Source organism: Perca fluviatilis, chromosome 2, assembly GCF_010015445.1.
Source record: "Perca fluviatilis chromosome 2, GENO_Pfluv_1.0, whole genome shotgun sequence".
Taxonomy (NCBI): domain Eukaryota; kingdom Metazoa; phylum Chordata; class Actinopteri; order Perciformes; family Percidae; genus Perca; species Perca fluviatilis.
In genome coordinates this window covers 47,236,516-47,264,240 of record NC_053113.1, presented here as the reverse complement: position 1 = coordinate 47,264,240, position 27,725 = coordinate 47,236,516, and the positions used below count along the sequence as shown (strand labels likewise).

The 27,725-nt window shown below is 39.7% G+C and overlaps 1 protein-coding gene across 3 annotated transcripts in view; it reads left to right on the top strand.

Moving 5' to 3' along the window:
• The window catches only part of LOC120549478 (E3 SUMO-protein ligase ZBED1-like), a 41,398-nt gene that overhangs the window by 11,710 nt on the left and 1,963 nt on the right, over positions 1-27,725 (top strand). For 2 of the 3 annotated variants that reach the window (XM_039786428.1, XM_039786438.1), the window contains exons 6-10: positions 2,006-2,553; positions 17,942-18,081; positions 19,292-19,416; positions 20,485-20,565; positions 23,594-23,906. In XM_039786428.1, the coding sequence (XP_039642362.1) occupies positions 2,006-2,553; positions 17,942-18,081; positions 19,292-19,416; positions 20,485-20,565; positions 23,594-23,906 (1,207 nt within the window). Of the gene's footprint in view, positions 1-2,005; positions 2,554-17,941; positions 18,082-19,291; positions 19,417-20,484; positions 20,566-23,576; positions 23,907-27,725 lie in introns of those variants that run through there. The other variant, XM_039786448.1, reaches the window with a different exon arrangement.

Genomic DNA, 27,725 nt, shown 5'->3' with positions numbered 1-27,725 from the left:
ACACGATCCCCACCCTCCTGGGTGAAAGTCCTATGTTTTACCCATCCTCCACCCCGAGAAATCTCCCTACATGGATTTTCGCCCTTTCATACTACTCGCGTCAATTCACACGCAATCGTAAGGTAATGTAAGTCAATGGAGGCGTTGATAAACATGCTAAAAAGCCAGTATACGTCTTGACAACACACCAATAATGGCATTCGAATTGGCGTGTCATACATACGCCACTTCATGAGATCAGTCTGTGTATTCTGTGCAGCTAGCCTGCTCCAGACCAGGCTAACAGCCAGGCTTGATTAATAACACGCCACACCAAATTCTGTCAATTAAACACCTTAAAGTTTCTTTAAATATTTACTTTTCAAAATCCACATGAATTTCTCTTCACAGCGTTATGAAATGGACAGCACCTATTTACATTTACGAACCACTGCTCTTAACCGAAACCATTCAAGAGGTTACTTGTCATTTGCACAAATGAACAGTTTTACACTTTGCCTTAAAAGTGAGCAGCAAGTTAACGTGTTACTCAGGAAATGTAATGTATATATAATGTATATATTATAGCCCATATGAGAAAGATAAGAGATTTGCGCATTGCGGATTAGTGATTGTAATTTATTTTCATGATACATTTCCGTAGTAAAATGTTAGTTTTGCTCACTTAAAAGTGAGCAAAAGATAATATTTGCTAATTTGTGCAAATGACAAGTAGTCTAACTCCTTGAATGGTACAATTATGACGGTTTCATTTAAGTGCAGTGGTCAGTAAATGTATATTTTTAGGCTACTTACACCTTTAGTCAGTTCACTATTGTCTTCCTTTTTTTTCCCTCTCTGTTTACAGCGGCCGTGTTTCCTTCTTTACATATTAAGCTTCATGCTTACTTCTTTTTAGCTTATTACCTTTGCTCACTGGCTGTAAATTACATGCAACATGTCTTCTCCATTTTAGCATTAGTAAATTGTGACTCAGCCTCGTGGCCTGTTGAGGAGAGCCGTGAACGCGCATTAATCTGAGTTACTTACACCTGGTTTATAATAGTTGCACCTCCTCAGCATGACTTGGCCTACTTTAAATGCACCCAAGACAGGATGCTCTGACCAGACTAGGTCAAGCCTCCCTTTATCTGTTTTCCTGGATTTCTAAACTCTGCTTTTGTGAAATAGCCTCAGACTCTGGATCCACTAATGCAAGGGTCTTCAACGTTTTTTAAGGCAAGGACCCCTTAATTGAGAGAGATAGATCAGGGACCCCCTACAATATTGTATAAAATTAAGTTGCATATTAAACTGGGCCTACAATAACGTGTAGGGGCCTATAGCCTTTATACATACCTTTTTTAGTGCATAAAATACTAAAATAATTGTTGGCATGATTTTATAAATCAGGTTTTAATACTAAACATACATGTACATGTAGCACAGTGAATCCCTAGAATTACCTGTATCTGTAGATGGCTACCTTAGTGACTACACCAGTAACGCTATCAATGTTGTTTTTCACAAAAAAATTAAATTCGCTAATAATTTGTTGGATTCATGAAAATTTTGTTTTTGAAAAATAAAATTCAAAAAGCGAACAATCATTTGGTGTCCCATCCTGCAGTGGTTCTGAGTACCCACTGTTTAATTTATACTTTTTATTGATTGAATTACAATTTACACATAAATCGACACACAGTTCTGAAACACACATGCACTAATGGAGAGATGTCAGAGTGAGTGGGCCGCCAGTTTGGGCTGGGGGTATGGTGCCTTGCTCAAGAGCACCTTGGCAGTGGCCAGGAGGTGAACTGGCATCTCTCCAGCTACCAGTCCGCACTCTCTACTTTGGCCCGTACGGGGACTTGAACCAGTGACCCTCCGGATCCCAACCCAACTCCCTACGGACTGAGTTACTGCCACCCCGAGAAGAAGAAGAAGATCTCTGAAAATCTCTGCACTAATGTGCTCAAGTACAGCGCCATCGATACTCTACATTTTCATTTCTGCTTTCCCTCAGAGAGATGATTAAGATGCTTAACCCAAAGTACCGCCTGCCTTCCAGAGAGCAGCTCATACACACCCTGATGCCTTCCTGGTTCTCTGTCGAGAAGAAACGTGTCATCAGAGAGCTGCGACAAGTGTCCGAGGCGGCAGTGACGTGTGACTGGTGGACCAGTTTTTCCCACGACCTCTACCTGACAGTCACGCTACACTTCATAACCAAAGGCCAGATGAAGCAGAAAGTGCTCCGTACGAAGCCCGTGTACGATGCTCAGACAGACACGGTAGTGTCAGAGCAGCTCGGCGGCGTGCTGGAGGAGTTCGGGGTCCGGGACAAAGTGGTCGCCGTGACGGTGGATAATGCCTTTGGCATGGACATTGCCATCACTAAAAGGCAGTTTAGGAAGCTGAGGTGTTTTGCCCGTATACTCGGCCGTGCTGCACAGAAGGTGTACACCAGCAACACTGTGACCAGATGGGCATCAAAGATAAGAGCTATCGTCGTGTGGATCAAAAGGTCTTCCACAGCGCAAACAGTTCTTCTGGAGAAACAGCAGCTTTTGGGTGAGTACGTGATTTCTTTTTGTCTTTATTTTTGGCTGCTTAGATACGTGGAGTGTGTCAGTAAGAGGATATACTGACTAGGGCTGCACCATATGAGGAAAATATGCGATACCGTTGTCGAATATCGCGATATTTCTAGATAGATATAATATGATTGGTTTTTTTGGGGCATTTTTAGGCCTTTATTTTCACAGGACAGATGAAGGCATGAAAGGGGAGAGAGAGGGGGAATGACATGCACCAAAGGGCCACTGCGTCGAGGAGTAAACCTCTATATATATGTGCGCCTGCTCTACCAGCTGAGCTAACCCGGCCACAGTTCAGCATTTCTGCTGCTTTCGGTATTCTGCTAAAATACACCAAATTGCTTGTTGAATTTAAAGGGGTGATAGAATGATTATATAGGGTATTTTACACTGTTCCTTAAAGGGGTGATAGAATGCAAAACTGATTTGACCTTGTCATAGTTGAATAATGACAGTTTAGTGGGTAACTAGGACATACATAGAACCTCTAAATCCCATTGACATCTCTTTTCTCTGCAAATCTCACTATTTGAAACTGCCTCTGAAAACGGGCGAATCTCAACGAGCCCCATAGTTGACGTCAACTATTGCGGCTCCTCTTCATTTGGCTCTAGTCTCTCTCTTTGTCACGCCCCAACATTCCATAGGCTACACAACTGACCTGAGATCAGTTAGTCTTCTGAATCTAGGTCGTGCAGATCTCAGAAATTGTATACATTGTTCATATGCTATTTTACCATTAAATTCACTTCTGAGACTTTTATGCGAGAAATCAACTATGTAGAGGTCAAATATGGGCCGTTTTACGAAAATTGATGTCTAATTGCAAATTTTGTCCGCCTGTGTGTCGGAGTTCAGATGCTGGTGCTGCCTGTGTAGCTGCCTCGCCGCCTGGCCTGACTTCCTTCACAGACCCCGGCCTGCTGTGAGGTAGATGGAGCTCAGTCACGGCTGGCAACCCACAGCACTCCATACCCGCGCAAAGTCACCGTTTTGGGCTAATGGACTACGAAACGCCGCTGCTCTGACAGAGCTCCAGGGCCTCCAACTCCCCTCTTCCTGCTAGCTAAATGCCCGGTGTATGTGAGTGAAAGCGCGGTCGGCGAGCTTGTTACGCCAGCATTCTCTAACCACAGGTTACAGTTACTCTTTTAATGTGTGTAATTATAATGTGTTCAGTTATTTAAACAAACGATTGGGGAAATAAACGCCGCTTGTCAGTGAGTCTCATTGATAGAGCCTGCGGCTGGATGGAGCTCTATCAATGAGAGCTAGCTAGCTAGCCTCCTATTAGAATTCCTCTGGAATTCACAAAAATTCATTAACTTGAAATCTGACACAGTTCTTAGCTTTATAAGACATTTAGTTAGATGTTGTATACGTGGCATGACGAAATTCAAACTGTAAATATACTCAAATTACGCCGAAAAGGAAGCTAAATATCCGTGATTTGTAGCTAGGATTGAAGGGACAGTCACAGCTAACGAAACACGTAGTCTTCACAAATATTAATTAACTTGAAATCGGACACCGTTGTTAGGTTTATAAGACATATAGTTAGATGTTGTGTAAGTGGCGTGACGAAATTCAAACTGTAAATATACTCGAATTAAGGCGAAAAGGAAGCTATCCGTGATTGGTAGCTAGGATTGAAGGGACAGTCGCAACCCATTAGGAGACCTTAAGGAACAGTGTAAAATACCCTATATAATCATTCTATCACCCCTTTAAGGTCTCCTAATGGGGTATGTAACATTGTTTGGGCTGAAAATTGCCCAAATGCTATTTTATTAGGCCCTTAACTACCCTGTGAATATGGCTCTATTTGGAACAAGAGCTTTTCTTCCAAATATGGTATGCTAATGAATATTCAGAATGAGCTATGCGCTGATTGGTTTGAGCAAACTACATAGAAACACATGGGAGACTCGGCAGCAGGCCTCATATTTCAGACACTGCAGAGTTATACATTGTTTGTCGGGCTATTTCGTTATTAAATTCACTTCTGAGACTTTTTTTAAGCGAGAAATCAACTATATAAAGCTCAAATATGGGCCGTTTTACGAAAATTGATGGCTAATTGCAAATTTGGTAAGACTGTGTGTCGGAGTTCAGCCGCTGGTGCTGCCCTCGCCGCCCGGTGCTGCCTGCGCCGCCCGCCTTCCTTCCTACAGACCCGGCGTGCTATGAGGTACTTGGAGCTCCGTCACAGCTGGCAGCCCACAGCAGGGACTACCAACACCTCTGCCCTGACAGGGCTCCAGGGCCTTCAACTCCCCTCTTCCTGCTAGCTAAATGGCCCGTTGTGTGGAGGGTGAGCGGCGGTCAGCGAGCTTGTTACACCAGCAATCTCTTACCACATGTTACACACATGTCCACTTATACAAAATCTAACTAAAGGTCTTATAAAGCTAACAACTGTGTCCGATTTCAAGTTAATGAATATTTGTGAAGACTAGGTGTTTCGTTAGCTGCGACTGTCCCTTCAATCCTAGCTGTGTGTAGCTAGCTACAAATCACGGATAGTTAGCTTCCTTTTCGGCGTAATTCGAGTATATTTACAGTTTGAATTTCATCACGCCACTTACACAACATCTAAATAAATGTCTTATAAAGCTAACAACTGTGTCAGATTTCAAGTTAATGTATTTTTGTGGAATTCCAGAGGAATTCTAAGAGGAGAGGCTTAGCTAGCTTTCATTGATAGAGCTCCATCCCGCCGCAGGCTCTATCAATGAGACTCCGCGGACGGCGTTTATTTCCCCAATCGTTTGTTTAAATAACTCAACACATTATAATTACACACATTAAAAGAGTAACTGGAACCTGTGGTAAGAGAATGCTGGCGTAACAAGCTCGCTGACCGCGCTTTCACTCACATACACCGGGCATTTATGGGATTAGTTTTGTGACTTTAATTCCAAGCAAAACTTCTCAAGTATCAAACAAAAAACACTAACTCAAGCAAAAAAATTTAAACGTGCAAACAAAACATTTGTGTAGTTGTAAACTATTGGTCTTTTATTTGTTTGATATTATGTCCTTTTGTTTACAGTTCCCTCTGCTTCTTTCTCAATGATCAGTCTTTTGCTCTCTCCATCACGTTTGCAGTCATGCTCCCAGCTTTATCCTTTGCGCTCCCTGAGTTTTTGCTTGCGATTCTGACACAAACATCTCGCGTGGGCGGGTCTTACAGGGGTGCGTCCCCATTGGCTAATGAGTGTTAAGGGAAAGTTTGAGTGACAGCTCAGCCTCAGTGCAGGTAAACTAACGTTAGAGACTCAGAGTCTGGTCTGGAGGACACACAAGCCACTCCATAGCGGATTACTACAAGATTAATAAAGTGTAAGTATTGATCATATATATATATATATATATATATATATATATATATATATATATATATATATATTTTATCTGTGATCTACGTTGCAAGTATGGTTACTAGACATTTGTTGTTTCGTTCAATTCAATTCAATTTTATTTATAGTATCAAATCATAACAAAAGTTATCTCGAGACACTTTACAGATAGAGTAGGTCTAGACCACACTCTGTAATTTCCAAAACCCCAACAATTACAGTAATTCCATCAAGAGCAAGCATTAGCAGTGGCTATCGCGACAGTGGCGAGGAAAAACTCTTGGTAGGCGGTGTCTGACGGGCCGGTTGGGCGTGTGATGAACAGTGGCGTAATAGTCACATTAAAGGTCACAGTGACGTCGAAGGTTATCGTGGAAGTTCATGTCATAGCAGGGCACATCGTGTCATACTGAGTAGTGCTGTCCCCTATACCGGATCCAGACTACTCTGTGCATAGGAACATCACAGCAGGGCGTTGCGGGATGTAGCGTGGCGCTGCAGAGCATGGGTGGATGCGGCGGATGCAGCAGGATGCAGCAGGATGCAGCAGGATGCAGCAGGATGCGGCCGGGATTTGCAGAGAATCACAGAGCATAGCTCTGCGAAGAAGAAACATAAGGGCTCCGGGGAGTAAACTCCCCAGAGCTAGATTAGTAACAAGCAATTCTGGGACAGGATGCATACAGAAGTAACAAGTAGAGAAGAGAGAGCAGCTCAGTGTGTCATAGGAAGGAAACTTGTGTTAAGTTACTAGCTAGCTAGTAAAGCTGTTTAAGTTAGCATTTAACGTTAGCTATACTGCTAACGTTATCTAAAACTTGTAGCCACCGGCTACCTTACTGAGCTAATTTACCATGGGAATCATGTATTCTTCGTGAGGCCTTACTCAATGGAGCTGTATTAATTGACCTGCAGGACCCGAGCAGAGCTACGATGCTCTCCCAGGTAACCTTAGGTTAGTAACGTAGCTATATTATGGTCTATTAGGAAAAATTATTATCCAGCTAACTACTAATTGTTGTGGTTGCAATTGGCCTGATAATACACAATGCTAGGGTATTGGTTAAGTTGTACAATGTAGAAGCTGTGAATATAATGTATTATATCTAGAGGTCGACACATACTGTACAGTACAAATGCAGTGTTAGCACTGCTTAACTGGTTCATCTTTATAGTTTTGTGCTCATCTGTACTTTCCTAGTTAAGACAAAGACTGGCTATCCTAACTCTAATTACATGTCTTCTGTTTTGCAAGCAGGTCAGCAGAAGGAAAGTGTTCATAGTGTTTTTAAAGCCTACACATTTGCTAATGGCTACTTAAAAGCAAGTTATTTTAATTGTAAATCACACAACCTTGGAAGCCTCAGTTATCAGTAAGAACTTTGTTACCATTTGATTTGTGTAAGAAACTTTGTTATAATTTTCTATCACAGCTCACATCAGGGCAGCAGGCGCCAACCAGGAGGACGTGGAGCAGCAGAGGGAGAGGAGCCTTCGGTCTCTCTGTGGAGGAAACACTGTGTGCTAAGGCTTCAAACAGCCAGGGTATAGACCAATAGCGTATGTATTGATCATATTTTGCTCAGATACTCAATTAACACTTACAATAACCTTTTTCTTAAGTTTTCATTGGTGTACTTGTAGTTTCTTAGTCCATTGTATGTAAATTTATCCTACTACAGTATACTGTCCTGTAATTTAATTTGTGTTTACATTGTCTTACTGTAATTATATTTTAAAATGCACATAATATATAAAAAACATTTTTTACATTCACCCATGTCTGTTTGGTTCATTATATAAAACAGGAAATAAGGTTGAGACTATTATAATGCTTTATTTTTAGTCCAGTATAAAACTTCACATACATAATGGATATTTGAACATATTTTGCTGGGGCCCCGGTGGTAGAAGAAGCTGGAACTCATTATTTGCAGTACATCACAGGTCAGGGTCAGTTTTTCATCACCAACAATACACAAACATACTGAGTAATTGGGTTATGTATATGTTTCACATATTCAGTTTCACCTAAGGCAAGCTGTATTTCTCTGCTGACTTGTGTCTGCAACAACACTTCTGAGGGAGGTGCAGGAATATCACACACAACTCCTGGATGCCTGGGATCATCTGGTCTCCTGAGCTCACTGATGGCCCACCGCTCCAGTCTGGACGACAGCCTTTTCTGCCGGACAGTTCTCTGAAGGGCTGGGATGTGGCTGTAGTCCTTCACTTCCTTGACTTCTTATTGTAAAGCTTGAAGTACCTTATTGGATGATAAAAAGTGTTTGAAATTAGCTCAATAATAAATAATTGTAATAAAGCCTGCACTCTAGAAACATTCAGCTGTGTATTCAGCTTTTCTGAAAACTACTGGAACACTTATTTCTGGAATTTTATTGATCACACTTCTAGATTCCTACCTCCACGTTGAATACATGTGTAAAGTAAGATATGGCCAGCCACCAGGACACATGCACATCACATCAAACCATAAGGATCACTAAGCAAAGTATTTGTCAAGGGCCTGGTGTGTTAGTTAAAGTACATCCCCACTAACACAGAACGTTTAGGGAACATTGGGGAACGTTAGTTTTTGGTTCTCTAAAGGTTAGTTCGAACCAAACCAAAAACTATCGTTTAGGGAACGTTCCCTCGGGGTTATAACGTTCCCTAAACGTTAGGGGAACCAACCAACTGAAACGTTCTCCTGTGGTTGCACTGTTACCTCCACACAACTTTCCCGTTTGGTTGTTTTTGGTTGTTCTGAGTGCGGTTTTGAAATGTTTATTTAAACCAGCTCCATTTAAGTTTTTGAAGTAGCATATAAAAGGTTTGCAGTCACTTGATTTAGATTCACTCAAAAATTATTGGTCTTATAAAATCTAAGTAAGATAAACAACATAGCAAGAGAATATATTTATTTTTAGGCTGATATAAATTTTGCTAAAAACTATACTTTTGTGCTTGATTTCGTTTTTTTAACTGTATTAGGTGAAAATACTTAAAACAAGAATCTATCGATTTTCACAACTAAGACAATTCACTTCTTCCATTTCACTTCTAACAAGTGGCTCAATCAGTTCAGTGTTTAAATCCAACCGTTACACCCCCCCGCCAGTAGGGGAAGACCGTGCCTCTGCTCTCAGGTGACCGATTCAAGTTCTGTCCTCCTGACCACCATTTGCGTTTGATATGATCACACGGACAAAGAAAGAAGATTCAATGTGCTTCGCCAAACGATCTCACAAAAAAGTAAGTGAAATACGTTACAGTTTCATGATGTTATGGTTGTAATGCAACGGTTTGGGGTCTAACCGTAAGCCCTTTCCCTCGTAGTGCTTTGTTATATTCCGGTTTTGATAAGGTTGACCAAAAAAGGTTCAACAACTCACTTCAGCATTTGTTTTTCCCCTCGTCGCCATCTTGCAAGTCAAGCAGCGAGTTTGAGTCTTTTTGGTAAACTCTTTGTGCACAAACAATTTTCTCAATGCTCGAGTTCATGTGTAAATCCCCTGGTTAGACTTCGTGCAAAGTTTCATGTTGTGTCGAGCCCTTTACATATAGTGATTTTGATGCGATAAAAGTAGCCTCTAGTTCTCCCATTCAAAAGGCCGTTTGACCTGAAAACGACAATACGATCAATCTTAAAAGTGGCGTTTCCGTCTTAATTATGCTTTTAAACGAAATTTGACTCGGGTACATTCACAAAAAGATCCTAGGTTGCATTGTGGCGAGAGTTACGCTTTAAATGGACTGCATATATATTGTGCTTTGTTTGCTGCTGTGCACGATATGTATGCTTTGCCGCATTGTATGTTTTGTGTCATCGTGTTAACCTGCTTGCGTTGTTGTTACAAATAACACCTACCAGTTCTTTCAATTAGTTTTAGTGTACAGTACATACATGATAGCCAGTACAATCAGTCATTTTAGGCAAGTCACTCGGCGGCCACCTTGCAACGTACTTTGGGCAGTTATCGGCAAGCTATTTTCCTATTGAAGCGAATGGGGAAGCATACCGGAATAGAGGGAATATGTGTAGGCTACACAGCTGCCATACTGGCTTTACAAACTAACCCCATGCATTTCTATGGATGCTGTGTCTCCCCATTAGAAAGTCTCTGGGCTACAATACAAGTGTTTGTCTCTTCCTGCCTTTTTTCAGGTCAGTAGACATCACTGCCTCCACCACCTGCATGTAAGTTGTTGTAGTTTTTGCAATTGTCTAATGTAACAGAGTAGTTATGCAATGGCATTTGCAAGAAACCTACCATAAATGAACTGACCAATATTCATATCTACTTTCTTTTTAGATGAGTCAACACCACAACTTTTCCTGACAAGCCCAAGGGTTCGACCGGCGGTACTGCCATCCGTCGCATGCTACGGCGAGTGGCAACTAATGATGTTCTAAAACTGTATATCCTGCGGGGCAGAAAGGGAAAGAAGGCCTTCCAGGACCTGACGACCTGCAGGGTTATAACAGGCAGGTGTTGTTTTATTGTTCACATCAGTATTATGCTTAGCTTGGCTACTAAGAGGTTTTAATTTGACTTGTAACGTTGCTTCATTTTGACTTCTACTCTAGCGGTATCCCAGAAAAACTTCCCTGCGCTGACTGCAGTAGACAAGGAGGACTTGATTGGGCAAGGGCTGAAGTTTGCCCCACACAGACGGTAAATTGTAATAATAATTTACCGTATAATAATCAAAAACTATCAATATTTGTGATCATAATAAAAACAGGGTTGTTAGTCAGGCAATTTGTCTTGCTTTTGTTAATGTGTTTATTCTTAGTATGACCTATCAAACTTTTGTTTCTTTCTTTTTAGGTCAGCTGAGAAGGACTGAGCCTTCAAAACCATGGAGCTCTATTTTTTATTGTTTTGCAGAAGCAAGAGCTGTTGGCCATCTTCTACACTGCTGCCATCCTCCTGCCTCCTCCCCTCTGGCGGGCGCTACAGATCCCTGCACACAAACAACCAGACACAACAACAGCTTCCCACTGCCAACACTCTCCTGAACTGCTGATAAGTGGGCTCATCCCCACTTTGGCCATTCATCTACACATTACATACTTTATCATTCCAATATGCATCTTGCACAATACATTTGCACTATTACTTTGCACTCTACATCCTTATCTATTTTGTATTTAGTTTATTCTTCTTTGTATATTGTAAATTAAAGTTTTAAATCCCATCAAGTTTGCCTGTTCATTCATTCCTGCTAATATATAATAATTCATTCCTGCTCATGCAGACGGTTTAAAGTAATAATAAAATTAGTATCATTGTTGTTAAAGTTTGTTAAAGGTTAGGGGAATGTAAAAAAGAACGTTAAGGGAACGTTCCCTGAAGGTTGCAACGTTAGGGAAACGTTAGGGCAACGTTAGGGGAACGTTCTCTAAAGGTTGCAACATTCTGGGAACGTTCTGACAATGTTCGGAGAACGTTCGATGTAACCAAAAACGAACGTTCCCAGAACGTTCAACAAACTTTCCATAATAACCAAAACACAACCAAACCTAACCTTCAGGGAACGTTCGCGCAACCAAAAACGAACGTTCCCAGAACGTTCTGGGAACCAAAAATTGTTAGCTGGGATAGTTTGGACAGTAGTAACACTATGCATTAATTCTAAATATTGTTGACATTTACAGCGCTAAAAAATACAAAAAATACGTCCGTTATCTGCCATCTTAAGGTAGTGCAAAGAAAGAAGAAACAGTGTGTACAGATGGAACATTATCTAATGTATGTGTCGAACTCTATATGTAATGTATGGAGTTATATTCCTATCTTTAATCAAGAGCGCATTCTTTCAATTTGAGAGCATTTCTCACTGATATTACGTTCAGATTTTGTAATAATTTCCCTCAAAACCTTGCTCTCACACTCAAATAGTCACTGCTCGCGCTTGGATTTTCTCTGCTTGTGCTCAAAGTTTGTGCTCGCGCTTGGATTTGCTCTGCTTGTGCTCAAAGTTTGTGCTCGCGCTTGGATTTGCTCTGCTTGCACTCAAACTTTCTGCTTGGACTCAGATATGTTGTTGTTTGGACAGATTTCCTGCTCTCAGCTTTGAACCTTCTCCTCGCACTCAGGCTGATTCTGCTCACTTGCAAAGTTTCTGCTCTCGGATTTCTCCTGCGCGCTTGGATTTTTTGTGTGTTATAACCCTATCAAAAGTCAACAACCAATAGAATGCCAGCTGTAGTGTTGACCAATGAAATGATCCCAACCCTGTTGAGGGTGCGTTCACTTTACTTTAGAACGTCTGTTGAGGGCGGCTGCTCTGTAACCTGACTGTAACCAAGTTTATATATCCCCGCGCCATTTATAGCTTTATTATAAGTATATGTCAACAATGTGCACAGAATGGTCGACGCACTTTCACCTGCACCCGTCAGGAAACGGGAGAAAGCTTTGAAGTGGGACGTATGAAGTTATGTCCACAACTACGAGGGTGAGTAACATAATTTAAGCACCTAGCTAGCTAGCTAGCATATGGCCTAGCTTGATGTCCAGAAACAAATAGAGGTGGTTTAATGTACCTAAACAATGATCAATGATTACCAAATTTCTCTCTCATATTGCTCCTCATAACCACTGAAAACTGTCAAAAAAATCTAACCCAAAGTCCAATTATTATGGACGTTATGTGACTGATAACTGATTGATATCTGATTGATCATTGTTTAGGTACATTAAGTTACCACGTTAAGCTTTTTCACGATGACGCAGTTAATGTCCCGGCTGCTGTTGAGGGAAACTGTAGTCTATAACTTCCTGAGCGACCGATCGTCCATTTTTGCCCCCTTTACATAATAAATATGGCTATGAAATGGAACATGAAATACATAAATGAGGCAATACATATATAGGCATTAGTCATTATAGTTCAATAGCCTAAATACATATGTTTTACTTATATTTATTTCCGGGGACTTTTATTTATTCCGTCTATTTATATGCACGTTATATTCAAAGGAAGTTTAGTTATCTCACAGGCTCAGACTAAAAGCAGCAGCAAGCCTGCCTGACATCAGTGCATAGCATATCACTGCAAAGTAAATAAAATATGAATAAATACGAGCGGTAGATTCCCAGGTCAGCTAGAGCCGGTAACGCAGCTCTGCAGACGGACCAGAGTCAGTCAGCACCGGGGAGCGAACCGCGGGGACCAAGCTCACAGGGCTGGTAGCTAGCTGCTAGCTAGCTGCAGCAGCTAATATTAGAATATTAGACCCAGCACCGGAGGTCTGATCCCCATGATTTAAAACGAAAATCAAATAACCATTTGTTTTTTAATACCTGTTTATGAAATGAAAATCAAATGAACGAAAAAGTACACGGACCCAGTCTGTTAAGTACAATTTCACCACTAATAATGCTTTATTTGCAACTTAAATGTAATTTTTTTAATTAATACAAAGCAAACTGAGCAGAAAGAACAAGTATTTTGTTGGTTTGTTTCTCTTCTTCCAGGTGTGACTTAAGTACCCGTTGAGCTGCATCACAGCTGCACTATGTGCATGGACCTGTGCCAGTCAGCACATTACTCACCTGTGTGCAGAGGACAGGCAGCAGTAGCACAAACCAAGAAGGTTGGCAAGTCTGATAATAATGCAATTGTAAAAATAATAATAATATAATAGTAAAATCATGTTACATACACTTATGTTTCTTGCTTAAATTCACAGGGTGCACAACCAGGCCTGGGAGAGAAAATTACTGATGTCCACAAAACCAAATCAGAGAAGGTAAGGTAAGATAGTAATGATGTTAAAGCAAGCTATGTACACCTAATATATTACGTGTTGATGTCTATGAATCTGTCTTTAATAGGAGCATACTATACAAAGACAACAGTGGAGAGTTCCTGGATCGGTCTGTCCTCAAAGTGCCAGAGATCTACAAGGACTGCACCCTTTTCTGCACCATCAGCTATAATCAAAGTGATAAAAGAGAGAACAAATTATTGTTTTCTCTGTTGACATGAATAGGTGCCTGTAATGTCTGTCCATATATTCAATCAATTCAATAAATGTTGATAAGTATCACTGCTATTTCTTAAATCATTGTAGTTTTTCAGAGCAATAAGATACAGATTATTAAAACCATGTTCACATTTGCAACAAATTAAAACCCTGATCAAGGCAAATTGTTTTTTCATGTTCCATAACATTTATAAAAAAAAAAACAGTACAATTAAATTTACCAGAGCTGACACTTGGTAAATAGCTTTAATTTACCTTGTCAAAACAATGAGTAATTCATAACAAATTGCACAATATTTGACACAAAACCTTAAAAGTATATGGTTCATAATTACGGTGAAGCAGTACAATGTGCCTATAGGATTTACTGTAGCAGGAACATTGATATTGGCAAACAGATGACCCAGGTTCAGGTGAGTTTGTGAGCAGGGTTATGAATAAAGATAAGATAGGCCTAGTGTTCACAAGAGGGATGATTCAGGTATGGCAACACAAATTAAGAATAATTCAATTAAATAGGAGGTATGTACAACTAGTAGAAGATAAATTAACTATACAAGAGCAATTAAGGTAAAGTTTTGAGGTGGCAAGCTAAAGTATAGTCAATAGCATGGAGTCAAGTCAACAGTGTACACCAGAATAATATATACTGTGATTAAGTAATGATACTTACTGTTGTCTGTACTAATATAACACAAAAAAATAATAGTGTTTGATGCAGTATGGAGAACAACCAAGTCCCATATGAACCCAAGAGACTTTAAGTGCAGCTGTTGATGATGTTCACTACAAACAAAACTTGCAGATGGTTGTAGTCTGTAGCCAGTCATACAGTAGGTAGATCAGGAGCAGATGGTTGTAGTCTGTAGCCAGCCGTACAGCAGGTAGATCAGGAGCAGATGGTTGTAGTCTGTAGCCAGCCGTACAGTAGGTAGATCTGGAGTAGCAGGGTGAATTCTAGCTATCATGGGTTGGTGATATGACACACAGATCAACAGGGGTCAAACCCCTCAGCCCCACCTGGATGAAAAGAAAGTAAAACAAAATACTTGTTTTTTCAGTTCAGTTTGCTTTGTATCAATTAAACAAATAACTGCTATTTAAGGAGCAAATAAGAAACCATATCATTTCTAGATCTGTTTTTATTATAGTGATAAAATTGAACTTAACATTACGTTTTATACAGATTGCTATGAATCTATTTTCAAACTAATGTTATATGAAGGAATGAAGACTAAATTCTGATGAACAACAAACAACAGTGATGCAAAAACTGACACAAACAATCCAGTTTCTTGTGTTCTTTTCAGTTATATTACAGTTTATGTTTTACTACTGGCTCTAACATGAAATTAGCCAAATTCCAGGAACAATGGTTAACCAAACGAGGAAAAAATACAAAGTAGGGTCATCACATATACACACACTGTCCGTCATATGTCGTTCAATCTAGCTAGCTATACAATAAAGAACATATATTTGTTTCTGGACATCAAGCTAGGCTATATGCTAGCGCCATATGCTAGCTAGCTAGCTAGGTGCTTAAGTTATGTTACTACCCCTCGTAGTTGTGGACATAACTTCATACGTCCCACTTCAAAGCTTTCTCCCGTTTCCTGACGGGTGCAGGTGAAAGTGCGTCGACCATTCTGTGCACATTGTTGACATATACTTATAATAAAGCTATAAACGGCGCGGGGATATATAAACTTGGTTACAGTCAGGTTACAGAGCAGCCGCCCTCAACAGACGTTCTAAAGTAAAGTGAACGCACCCTCAACAGGGTTGGGATCATTTCATTGGTCAACACTACAGCTGGCATTCTATTGGTTGTTGACTTTTGATAGGGTTATACACACACAAAAATCCAAGCGCGCAGGAGAAATCCGAGAGCAGAAACTTTGCAAGTGAGCAGAATCAGCCTGAGTGTGAGGAGAAGGTTCAAAGCTGAGAGCAGGAAATCTGTCCAAACAACAACATATCTGAGTCCAAGCAGAAAGTTTGAGTGCAAGCAGAGCAAATCCAAGCGCGAGCACAAACTTTGAGCACAAGCAGAGAAAATCCAAGCGCGAGCACAAACTTTGAGCACAAGCAGAGCAAATCCAAGCGCGAGCAGTGACTATTTGAGTGTGAGAGCAAGGTTTTGAGGGAAATTATTACAAAATCTGAATGTAATATCAGTGAGAAATGCTCTCAAATTGAAAGAATGCGCTCTTGATTAAAGATAGGAATATAACTCCATAGTAATGTAGTACATTCATAGCTTCTACATTGTACAACTTAACCAATACCCTAGCATTGTGTATTATCAGGCCAATAGCAACCACAACAATTAGTAGTTAGTAATAATTTTTCCTAATAGACCATAATATAGCTACGTTACTAACCTAAGGTTACATGGGAGAGCATCGTAGCTCTGCTCGGGTCCTGCAGGTCTCTACAGAGAGAAGACGATAATTAATACAGCTCCATTGAGTAAGGCCTCACGAAGAATACATGATTCCCATGGTAAATTAGCTCAGTAAGGTAGCCGGTGGCTACAAGTTTTAGATAACGTTAGCAATATAGCTAACGTTAAATGCTAATTTAAAAAAGCTTTACTAGCTAGCTAGCTAGTAACTTAACACAACGAAACAACAAATGTCTAGTAACCATGCTTGCAACGTAGATCACAGATAATATATATGATCAATACTTACACTTTATTAATCTTGTAGTAATCCGCTGTGGAGTGGCTTGTGTGTCCTCCAGACCAGACTCTGAGTCTCTAACGTTAGTTTACCTGCACTGAGGCTGAGCTGTCACTCAAACTTTTCCTTAACTTTCCCTTAACACTCATTAGCCAATGGGGACGCACCCCTGTAAGACCCGCCCACGCGAGATGTTTGTGTCAGAATCTCAAGCAAAAACTCAGGGAGCGCAAAGGAGAAAGCTAAGAGCATGACTGCAAACGTGATGGAGAGAGCAAAAGACTGATCATTGAGAAAGAAGCAGAGGGAACTGTAAACAAAAGGACATAATATCAAACAAATAAAAGACCAATAGTTTACAACTAAACAAATGTTTTGTTTGCAAGTTTTAAGTTTTACCTTTGAGACAATTTTTTTGCTTGAGTTAGTGTTTTTTGTTTGATACTTGAGAAGTTTTGCTTGGAATTAAAGTCACAAAACTAATCCCATAGGCATTTAGCTAGCAGGAAGAGGGGAGTTGGAGGCCCTGGAGCTCTGTCAGAGCAGCGGCGTTTCGTAGTCCATTAGCCCAAAACGGACTTTGCGCGGGTATGGAGTGCTGTGGGTTGCCAGCCGTGACTGAGCTCCATCTACCTCACAGCAGGCCGGGGTCTGTGAAGGAAGGCAGGCCAGGCGGCGAGGCAGCTACACAGGCAGCACCAGCATCTGAACTCCGACACACAGTCGGACAAATTTGCAATTAGACATCAATTTTCATAAAACGGCCCATATTTGACCTCTACATAGTTGATTTCTGGCATAAAAAAGTCTCAGAAGTGAATTTAATGGTAAAATAGCATATGAACAATGTATACAATTTCTGAGACCTGCACGACCTAGATTCAGAAGAATAACTGATCTCAGGTCAGTTGTGTAGCCTATGCAAATGTTGGGGCGTGACAAAGAGAGAGACTAGAGCCAAATGAGGAGGAGCCGCAATAGTTGACGTCAACTATGGGGCTCGTTGAGATTCGCCCGTTTTCAGAGGCAGTTTCAAATAGTGAGATTTGCAGAGAAAAGAGATGTCAATGGGATTTAGAGGTTCTATGTATGTCCTAGTTACCCACTAAACTGTCATTATTCAACTATGACAAGGTCAAATCAGTTTTGCATTCTATCACCCCTTTAATACAAATGAAAGGAAATCATTCTTTTATTGAACACATTGAACATTGAATTGAATATAAAAAGCAGCACCAAAAAAGGGTTTGACAGTTACATTTTCAAGTGCAATAACACTGACTGTAAGAGGTCGTGTCTGTCTTTCAGATCTACCACTCTTTGGTGCTCGATGTCCGAACACGGTGGGACTCGCTGTACCTCATGATGGAGCGGTTTGCAGAGCAGTATGCTGCCGTACAGGCCGCCACCATAGACCCACGGATCAAACAGTCTGCGGAGAGGAAAAGGTAAGGGAAGTTAATAGTTAAATTAATATGCAGTGTTGTCAATTGTCTTGGAATAAAATGTTTTGCTATTTTGTTTAAAAGGCTGGAAACGCTCTCAAATGATGATCACCGAAAAGCAGAGGAGTTTGTCAGGACCATGAAGCCCCTGTATACGTCTTCGCTCTGCGTCTCAGCTGATGAGAGTCCAACCTGTAGCCAGATATTTTGGGTAACAACAGCTAGGCGAGCATTATAATGTGTTACAAAGTAAAGGCTGGACTACAATAGAGCTGTTTGGAGCAGTTTGTGAACAGTGTTTTCTGTTGGGGATGGTAAGTCCCTTTGGGGTGGACTTTGGGCTTTTTCAATTTGTAAACCTATAACGTGGACAAGAAAAGATATATAACACAATAAAGGAAAGGGGAAAAGCCAAAAAGCATAATATGAGCACTTTAATTGACTCAGATTAATTCAAGCAATCAACTAATCATTTCAGCTCTAGTTATTTAGTGTTTAGTTTATTTAGTTCTCTGGGTTGATTTTCATTGAAGCAACTTAACTTCCATATAAAGTATTTTTATTTTATCTAACCTAGATTTTCTAGTCTGCAAGGTAGACCCAGCCAATACAGCAGCAGGAAAAGTTGCAAATAAAAACAATGCATAAGTAGTCAAACCTATAAAGTAATATTCCAAACTAGTGACTGGAAAATGGTTACGTATTTCAAAGCGTTTGATGCAGTCAGATGGCGACATCTTCTAGGCAACCCTTAGTATTGCACAGTTGAAGAGTTGGTTCCAGTTTAGCAACAAACCTCAAATTGCTATGATAGACAGAATGCCATATGCAAGTAAAAAATGAGAACTGATAAGGTTGCACCAAGACAGAAAGTGTCTTGGTAGTGTGCAGGGTTTGAAGGGGATGTAATGTAGAAATATCCAAAGTATCTTACATTAGAATAGTTTTTTTTTTATATATATATATAGACAGAAAATCAGTGGTCACAAGTTTCAGTAAAGGCTGTATCCCCCGGCAGGGGCGTTGGACTGAGTACCCAGGGCCTTCATGTGAGGAGGGCCCAAAAAGATGCTGGAATGAATAGCTGTGGATGTGGGGAGGGGCCCATAGAGAATGCCTTTCTACAGGGCCCAGAATTTTCCCCCGGTCTGACTGAACTCTGCTGTGTTCGTATTGTTTTCATTTCACACAAATTCTGAATGCTTTATTTCAGGATGGTGATACCTGGAAGTTCCTACAGGAGTCGAGCGCTATGGATCCAAGGTTCAAGAACAGAATTGACTCGGATGAGATTTGGTGCGGAGTGAGAAAGCAGTTAGGGTTGCAAACACAACAGAGGTGCAGTGTTCTCTTTTCTTTTTCAGTGTTCTACTTGTTCTACTGTATGCTGCAATTATATGTGTGCTCACTCATAAGACCCTATATAGTATAGGTTCAAAGGCTCTTCCTGCCCTTCGCTATCTCATACACTCTCAGTTGAAGTAGTTAGTTTTTTTTTTTTTTTTACTGTGTTTTTTTTGTCTCTGTAAAGTCAAAGCTTCAGGTTATGAGGTGACGTGTTGGCCTTTTTCTCCGTTTTTGGACTCATCCATGGCCGGAGTTACACTCGTCTTTTCAGTGTAACTTTTGTGAACGGATGCGCCAGATCGGAACTCAGCTGTGTCCGCATACGAGCGTCCACCCTTGATTCTTCGATCGGATAGTGATCGGATATTTTCCCACGCGACTATAACGTTGTTCTTGCGCATCCAAAATGGCACTTGGTGCAAGAGAGAAACTTTTTTTCCTTTCTTTATATATTCTTTTTTTTTTTAATGGTGGCAGGGCCCGTACTAGACGCTCTTTGTTGAGGAGAGAGCAGTAGGTCTCAGCTGTGCTTCAGCCCCTTGGTTTTATTGAAGACTAGCCGCTAACAAAGCTGTGCTAATTCCTTGATATAACAGATTTAATTTCCTATAACTTCTTCACAGTAAAATCCCATTGTCATTTTGTTATTTGAAAGCTTTTATTGCAAAGCCGCACAATCAGAAAATGTTGAGTTAGTTTTAATCAACAGTAACTTAACACGACTCCCACAACAGTCGCTGGTTCAAACCCCCTCACGGACCAAAGCACGGGACGGTAGCTGGAGAGGTTCACCTCCTGGGCACTGCCAGGGTGCCCTTGAACAAGGCACCAAACCCCCAACTGCTCGGGGCGCTCATCCATGGGCAGCCCCCTCACTCTGACATCACTCCGTTAGTGCATGTATAGGTCCTGTGCATGTGTGTAGGCCTGGGTGCAATGTGTGTAACTGCAACTGTACCAACAGAACATGTGAATTTCCCCTTATAAATAAAGGCATGTCTTCTTCTTCTTCTTCTTCTTCTTCTTCTTCTTCTTCTTCTTCTTCTTCTTCTTCTTCAGATGTCAAATCAGGAGGAAGTTGGGCTTTTGCTGGACAGTGATGCTGATGATGAATTGGAGCCAATTTTTTCTTCAGATGAGGTAATCACAACAGCATGACACAAACAATTGTCATATTTAACCCTCATGCCAGGCAAAAATGTCCACACACACAAAAACTGTTATTAAATCATCATATATCAATATTTCTTTCTGCTTTAAATGCCAGTTTATGTATTTGAAGTATGTCATTATAAAAAAAAAACACAAAAAATGATTTTTTTTTTCCATATAATGAATAATATGTAGATGGGGCTTTGGTGGGGATTAGAGGCTTGGATATGTCAAAGATAAGCAACAAAATTAATTTGATTGCATTAGTATTTTTTTTGTAGTTCCAGATACTCCCTTTGGACACCTTCGAGGCAAAAATGCCCCCATTGACTTCCATTATAACGACATGTTTTGATCTCACTGCCTTTACAGTATAAAACCATGCATTCTGTAATGTCAGCATTTCATTTTGTACAAAAGTGGTCATATTTGAAATTTTTACAGTATTTCACCAGATTCAACCATTTTGCCCTTGTAGGCCGATGCATGAAGTCATTGTATTTTTTCCAGTTATATTATGGAGCTGTGTGTGTGTATATTTGTGTGTGGGTGGGTGGGTGGGTGTGTGTGTATGTATGCGTGTGTGTGTGTGTGTGTGAGAAAGAGTGTGTAAATCTGTAAACAAACAATGATAATTTTAGTGATGAAAAAAGCGCACCTTACTTTTGCCAGTTATATTATGGAGCCGTGTGTGTATGTGTGTGTGTGTGTGTGCATGCATGCATGCATGTCTGTGTGTGAGAGAGAGTTTGTATAGTGCCAGATACTCCCTTTGGACACCTTCGAGGCAAAAATGTCCATGTCCAAAAAACTGATATTAAATCATCATATATCAATATTTCTTTCTGCTTTTTTTTCATAAATCACTTAAACAACTTCTAACCTAATCAAAACTACCAAACATTCAATCATTTTCAGGATTTTAACCCTTTAAATGCCAGTTTATTTATTTGAAGTATTTCATTTTTTATTACAAAAAAACACAAAAAATGATTTTTTTTCCATATAATGAATAATATGTAGATGGGTCTTTGGTGGGGATTAGAGGCTTGGATATGTCAAAGATAAGCAACAAAATTAATTTGATTGCATTAGTATTTTTTACATAGTGCCAGATACTCCCTTTGGACACCTTCGAGGCAAAAATGTCCATGTCCAAAAAACTGATATTAAATCATCATATATGAATATTTTTTTCGGCTTTTTTTTTTCATAAATCACTTAAACAACTTCTAACTTGTTCAAACCTACCAAACATTCAATATTATTTTAGGATTTTAACCCTTTAAATGCCAGTTTAATTCTTTAAAATAATTATTATTTATGAAAAACCCAACAGAACATTAATTATTTTCCATAAAATAAATCGTAGGGGAATGGGGCTTTGGTGGGGATTAGAGTCTTGGATATGTCAAAGATTATGAACAAAATTAATTTGATTGCATTAGTACTTTTTATGTAGTTCCAGATACTCCCTTTGGACACCTTCGAGGCAAAAATGCCCCCATTGACTTCCATTATAACCACATGTTTTGATCTCACTGCCTTTACAGTATAAAACCATGCATTCTGTAATGTCAGCATTTCATTTTGTACAAAAGTGGTCATATTTGACATTTTTACAGTATTTCACCAGATTCAACCATTTTGCCCTTGTAGGCCTTCACTGTCCATTCAATGTTAGGATGGACAGGATCTTCTGTGTCCTCTCCACTTTCAGAGGAAGGGTTAGAGGCACTCACAGAATTGGAGGACACCAGTGACCATTTTGTGTCAGACTCCCGAAACTTGTGTCATCTTCAGATGAGTCCTGCAGTTCGCTGGAAGATAAAGGCTCCTTCTCTTTGCTCCAGGTCTTTCTCCTTCTCTAGAGCCAGGTGCATCAACACACTAATAGTTGGTTTTGTTTACAACAAATGCAGGAGACAATGTTTTTATTCAAGCACGTCTTCAAAGACACATGAAATGCATCCTTCAAAAGAAGCCCTTTTTTCACCCAGATTTACACAAACTCTCTCTCACACACAGACACGCATGCATGCATGCACACACACACACACACACACACATACACACACGGCTCCATAATATAACTGGCAAAAGTAAGGTGCGCTTTTTTCATCACTAAAATTATCATTGTTTGATTACAGATTTACACACTCTTTCTCACACACACACACACACACGCATACATACACACACACCCACCCACCCACCCACCCACACACAAATATACACACACACAGCTCCATAATATAACTGGAAAAAATACAATGACTTCATGCATCGGCCTACAAGGGCAAAATGGTTGAATCTGGTGAAATACTGTAAAAATTTCAAATATGACCACTTTTGTACAAAATGAAATGCTGACATTACAGAATGCATGGTTTTATACTGTAAAGGCAGTGAGATCAAAACATGTGGTTATAATGGAAGTCAATGAGGGCATTTTTGCCTCGAAGGTGTCCAAAGGGAGTATCTGGAACTACAAAAAATAATACTCTACAATCAAATTAATTTTTGTTGCTTATCTTTGACATATCCAAGCCTCTAATCCCCACCAAAGCCCCATCTACATATTATTCATTATATGGAAAAAAAATCATTTTTTGTGTTTTTTTTTTTTATAATGACATACTTCAAATACATAAACTGGCATTTAAAGCAGAAAGAAATATTGATATATGATGATTTAATAGCAGTTTTTGTGTGTGTGGACATTTTTGCCTCGAAGGTGTCCAGAGGGTACAAAATTAATCATTTAAGTATAAAAGACATGTAAGAGTAAAAAACACTGGATTTAAAACATTTGGCTGAAAAGAAAGGTTCCTACAAAATTGCATGCCATAAGCAGTAACACAGCAAAAATTATCACAAAATGAAAAAAAAAACTTGAGAAAAATGTACAAAAATGGACAAGGAGGGCATGAGGGTTAATCCAAGATGTCTTGCCAAACAATTTCTTTTTGCTCTATTTCCATTTGCATTTTCATCAGACTCTGTGTCCCAAAAGGCCGAGGCTAACCGGCCTGGAGGAGCTTTTTGAAGAGGAGGACAGAGCTCTGAAGAGCGTTACAGCAGCAGAGAAGACCCCAATACCTGAACGAGTCCAGAGAGAAATCCAGCTGTACAGAAAACTGGCTGCTGTGCCCACATCAGAGGACACTCTGGCCTGGTGGTGGAAGAGACGGGACTCGCTGCCTCTCCTGTCTCAGCTCTCCAACTCATACCTGTGTATCCAAGCATCGTCTGCGTCTCGTGAGAGAGTGTGTTCCACAGCAGGGGACACAATCAGCCGAGACGGGTCACACATTCTACCAGAACAGGTGGATATGCAGATTTTTCTACAGAAAAATTGATTAAAACTTGGAAGTACAAAGTAAAGTAAAAGTTATTTCCAAAACATGAATATTTCTACTTTGATAGAAATATACTTTAAGTGAAGCATTCTTCTTTTTGGAATGGCAGAGTGGAGTTGCTGCTGCTACACGAGGCCTTACGGTGGACTCTCATGACAAAACGTTATCAAAAGAATTTTGATAGTTAAAAAAATGTGCACGTTATAGAAGACCAACTTTATATAGGTGGCAGTCCAAACTGGGAGCGTTGCATATCTTGCCAACAGTTATTCTGAATTAGACGGACCTCGGCACAGTTGTTTCCCGTGCTCCTCTGAGGCCGTGTGCACAATTTGAAGTAAATCCCATTTCTGGGAGGGGCGAGGGCCTGTTCATCGCTGCTTGCAGCTTTAATTTGACTTTGTTCTCTTTGAACCTCAACCTGACCCTAATATATGTAACCTGTCCTACTCTTCATGCAGTAGTCATTCAGGAGTTTTCACCCCAATAAATCTTACTACAATTTTATGATATGTAAGCCAAGCAAACTTCTAGATGAGTAGGATATTCTAGCACTCGTTTCAAACCCTGGTTTAGCACGGTCATTGTCAAGTAGTAGTAATATTTGTGCTGCAATCAGTTCATTTCCCAATGAGAGTTTAAACACAAAAGAGCAGTAAAGAGCTTTTTTTTTTTTTTTTAAATAGTAAACTTTCAAATAATTGAGGAAAACACCTTAGAGGTATTTGTTCTTTACTTGAGTAGTTCCAGTTTCTGCCACTATATACTAAATATTTCACCCCACTACATTTATTAGAAAGCTTTAGTTACTACTTACATGCAGATTCACATTATTAATACAAATTATACTCAACAAATAGTGATGTATTCTGATGATGATGATTGTTATACTTGTGATTATAGATTTAGCTATCCAGAAGTATAAAGTGGTTCAAAATTAGCCCTAACTTGACCAGCTGCAACATTGAAGCGATGTGATCGATGATTATAATCCAATTAGGCCTATTTCATATTTGTTACTTTTGAAATGGGTCATTCTGCAAAATGAATACTTTTACTTTTGTTACTATAATTACATTTTTGTGCCAATACTTTTGTACTTTTACTTAAATATACTTAAGTTTTTAAGTATTGCTACTTAAAAAACAATCTGAGGACTTCTTCCACCGCTGAAAAATCGCTGCAGGGTGTTCTCGCAGCTTTTAAAATGTTCTTACACTTTGTACAATGTCACTGGATGTGTCTTTGTAAGAGACAAAGCAATGCGGAAAAGGTTATGTGTAACAGAAAACGTACTTTTGACGGCTGCAGGTACCTTAAAGCTTTAGTGCGTAACTTTTTGATATTAATGAGTTACATTCAAGCCATTGCCAAATGAGTTGCTTCAAAGCTAATTAAGACCATCAGCTCCACACAACTCTCTCTGGATTTCTCACTATGACTGCGTTCAGAAGATTGTGGCGTCTGGTGACTTTTTGCGCGCAGAAGCTTGAGTGAAGATAATGACCTCTTCTGAAGAGTCCATCATGTTTTTTTAATCCTCCATGTCCTCCTTGGTTATTAGCAACTGCGTGGAGGAGGGGTGGGGGCGCGTGCGCGATCACGTAAGGCTTGTGTCATGTGGACGCGCCAACAGTTTTGTGGTCATTACTTAGAATTCCACACGGGGGAGACAGAAACTACGCACTGTAGCTTTAATCTACCTACCCCACTTTAAAGGTCCCATGGCATGACAATTTCACTTTATGAGGGTTTTTTTAACATTAATATGAGTTCCCCCAGCCTGCCTATGGTCCCCCAGTGGCTAGAAATGGTGATAGGTGTAAACCGAGCCCTGGGTATCCTGCTCTGCCTTTGAGAAAATGAAAGCTCAGATGGACCAATCTGGAATCTTCCCTTTATGAGGTCATAAGGGGAAAGGTTACCTCCCCTTTCTCTGCTTTGCCCGGCCAGAGAAATTGGCCCGCCCATGAGAGAGAGAGACATCATGGCTTGCATACGAGTGAAGTATGGCAGTTGGAGAAGGCCACAATAAAACTCCATAATTTCCAGTACTTAAAGACCTCTATTTACACATTCAAAAAGGAGTAGGAAGAAGTAAAACTTTTGTACTCCTACCCCTTTATACCCTTTCTTTCCTATTAAATGCGTTAAGTCAACACAAAACAATAAGTCAACAGAGATAATAAATCTGTAATCAATGAAAATATATATTCAGAAGTTCTATTCACATTCATATATTTACCCATACACAACAATAATTATACACATACTACAAATTGTTCAATGTAAGCCCAGGTTATTAATTAATTGTTGTTGTGTTTATCTATACCTCTGGAATATAATTTCTTTGAACATCTTTTTGAACTGAAATATGTTTAGACATTGCTTTAATTCATTACTTAGTTTATTCCACAATTTAGTGCCACTGACATATAAACTGAAACTTTTCCTTGGAGTGCGAAAACTGGGAGTCTTAAAATTTGACTTTCCCCTTAAGTTGTAGCCCCCCTCTCTTTCAGAAAATCTTTTCTGTATGTTGCCAGGCAATAAATTCTTTCTCGCCTTGAACATAATTACAGCTTTTTGAAATTCGACTAGGTCAAGTAATTTTAATGCTTTAGACTGTGAAAATAGTGAATTGGTGTGTTCCAATTATCCAGTGTTATGAATTATTCTTATTGCTCTTTTTTGAAGAATAATTAACGATTTCAATGAATTGTCATATGTGTTACCCCAAACCTCTACACAGTAATTTAAATACAGTAACACCATTGAACAATACAAAATGTGGAGCGATTTGTAGTCTAAACTGTGCTTTGCTTTAGCCAAGACTGAAATACTTCTAGACAGTTTTGCTTGGATATATTTTAGTGAGATTTCCAGCAAATCTTGTCATCTATAATCACTCCAAGAAATTTCATTTAAAATACTCTTTCTATATTGACACCTTCTATCTGTAACTTTACATGATTAATTGATTTATGATATCATGAATTTGGTTTTACTCACATTTAATGATGTTATTCGTGTCAAACCACTGTTTTATTTTTCTGAATTCTGAAGTGATTATGTCCAGGGGCCTCATTTATAAAACTGTGCGTAGATTCTATTCTGAAAGATTAGAATCAGAATTTTCGTATGCAAAAACAATATTCTGATTTATAACACCTTGTGGCGCACACCGGTACGCACTCTTCTCGTTATAAATACGGACGTGCGTTACCTTTATGCGCGCTCGCAGCACGAGCCTCACGCTCCTCCCAGGGTCGTCCCATATTTGTCCTAATAAGGTCCATGTTAATCAATCAATGAATATTCCAGCCTTGAAAGGAGCCCTTGATCACCAATCACGAAACGGAAAAATGGGGAAAAAACCTGATTCAGTGATTGTGAGATCGATGTGCTCCTAACAGAGGTAGAACAGCGAAACTAAATCCTGTTTGGAAGCCTTAACCCGTGTGTAGTGTTCATATTGTTGTTACACAGCCTTAATACTTAACAGATTTAGCTCAATTACCAATGATACATACATCATTTATGGTTCATATTTGCCATTTACCCCTGTGGGATCACATTTATGATCATATGATCATTTTCGTTTTTTGTGAGAAAGGAAATTCAGTTATTAAAAAGGTGAAAAAATAGAAACAAGATTTTGGATCATTATTGGTGCAAAACAGGGGAAAGTGCTTGAAATGTGACAATTTGGTAACTTGTATGGTAACTGTTTGGGAATAGCAGGTGCAGAAAGACAACATTCCCACACACAGACACCTACAATCA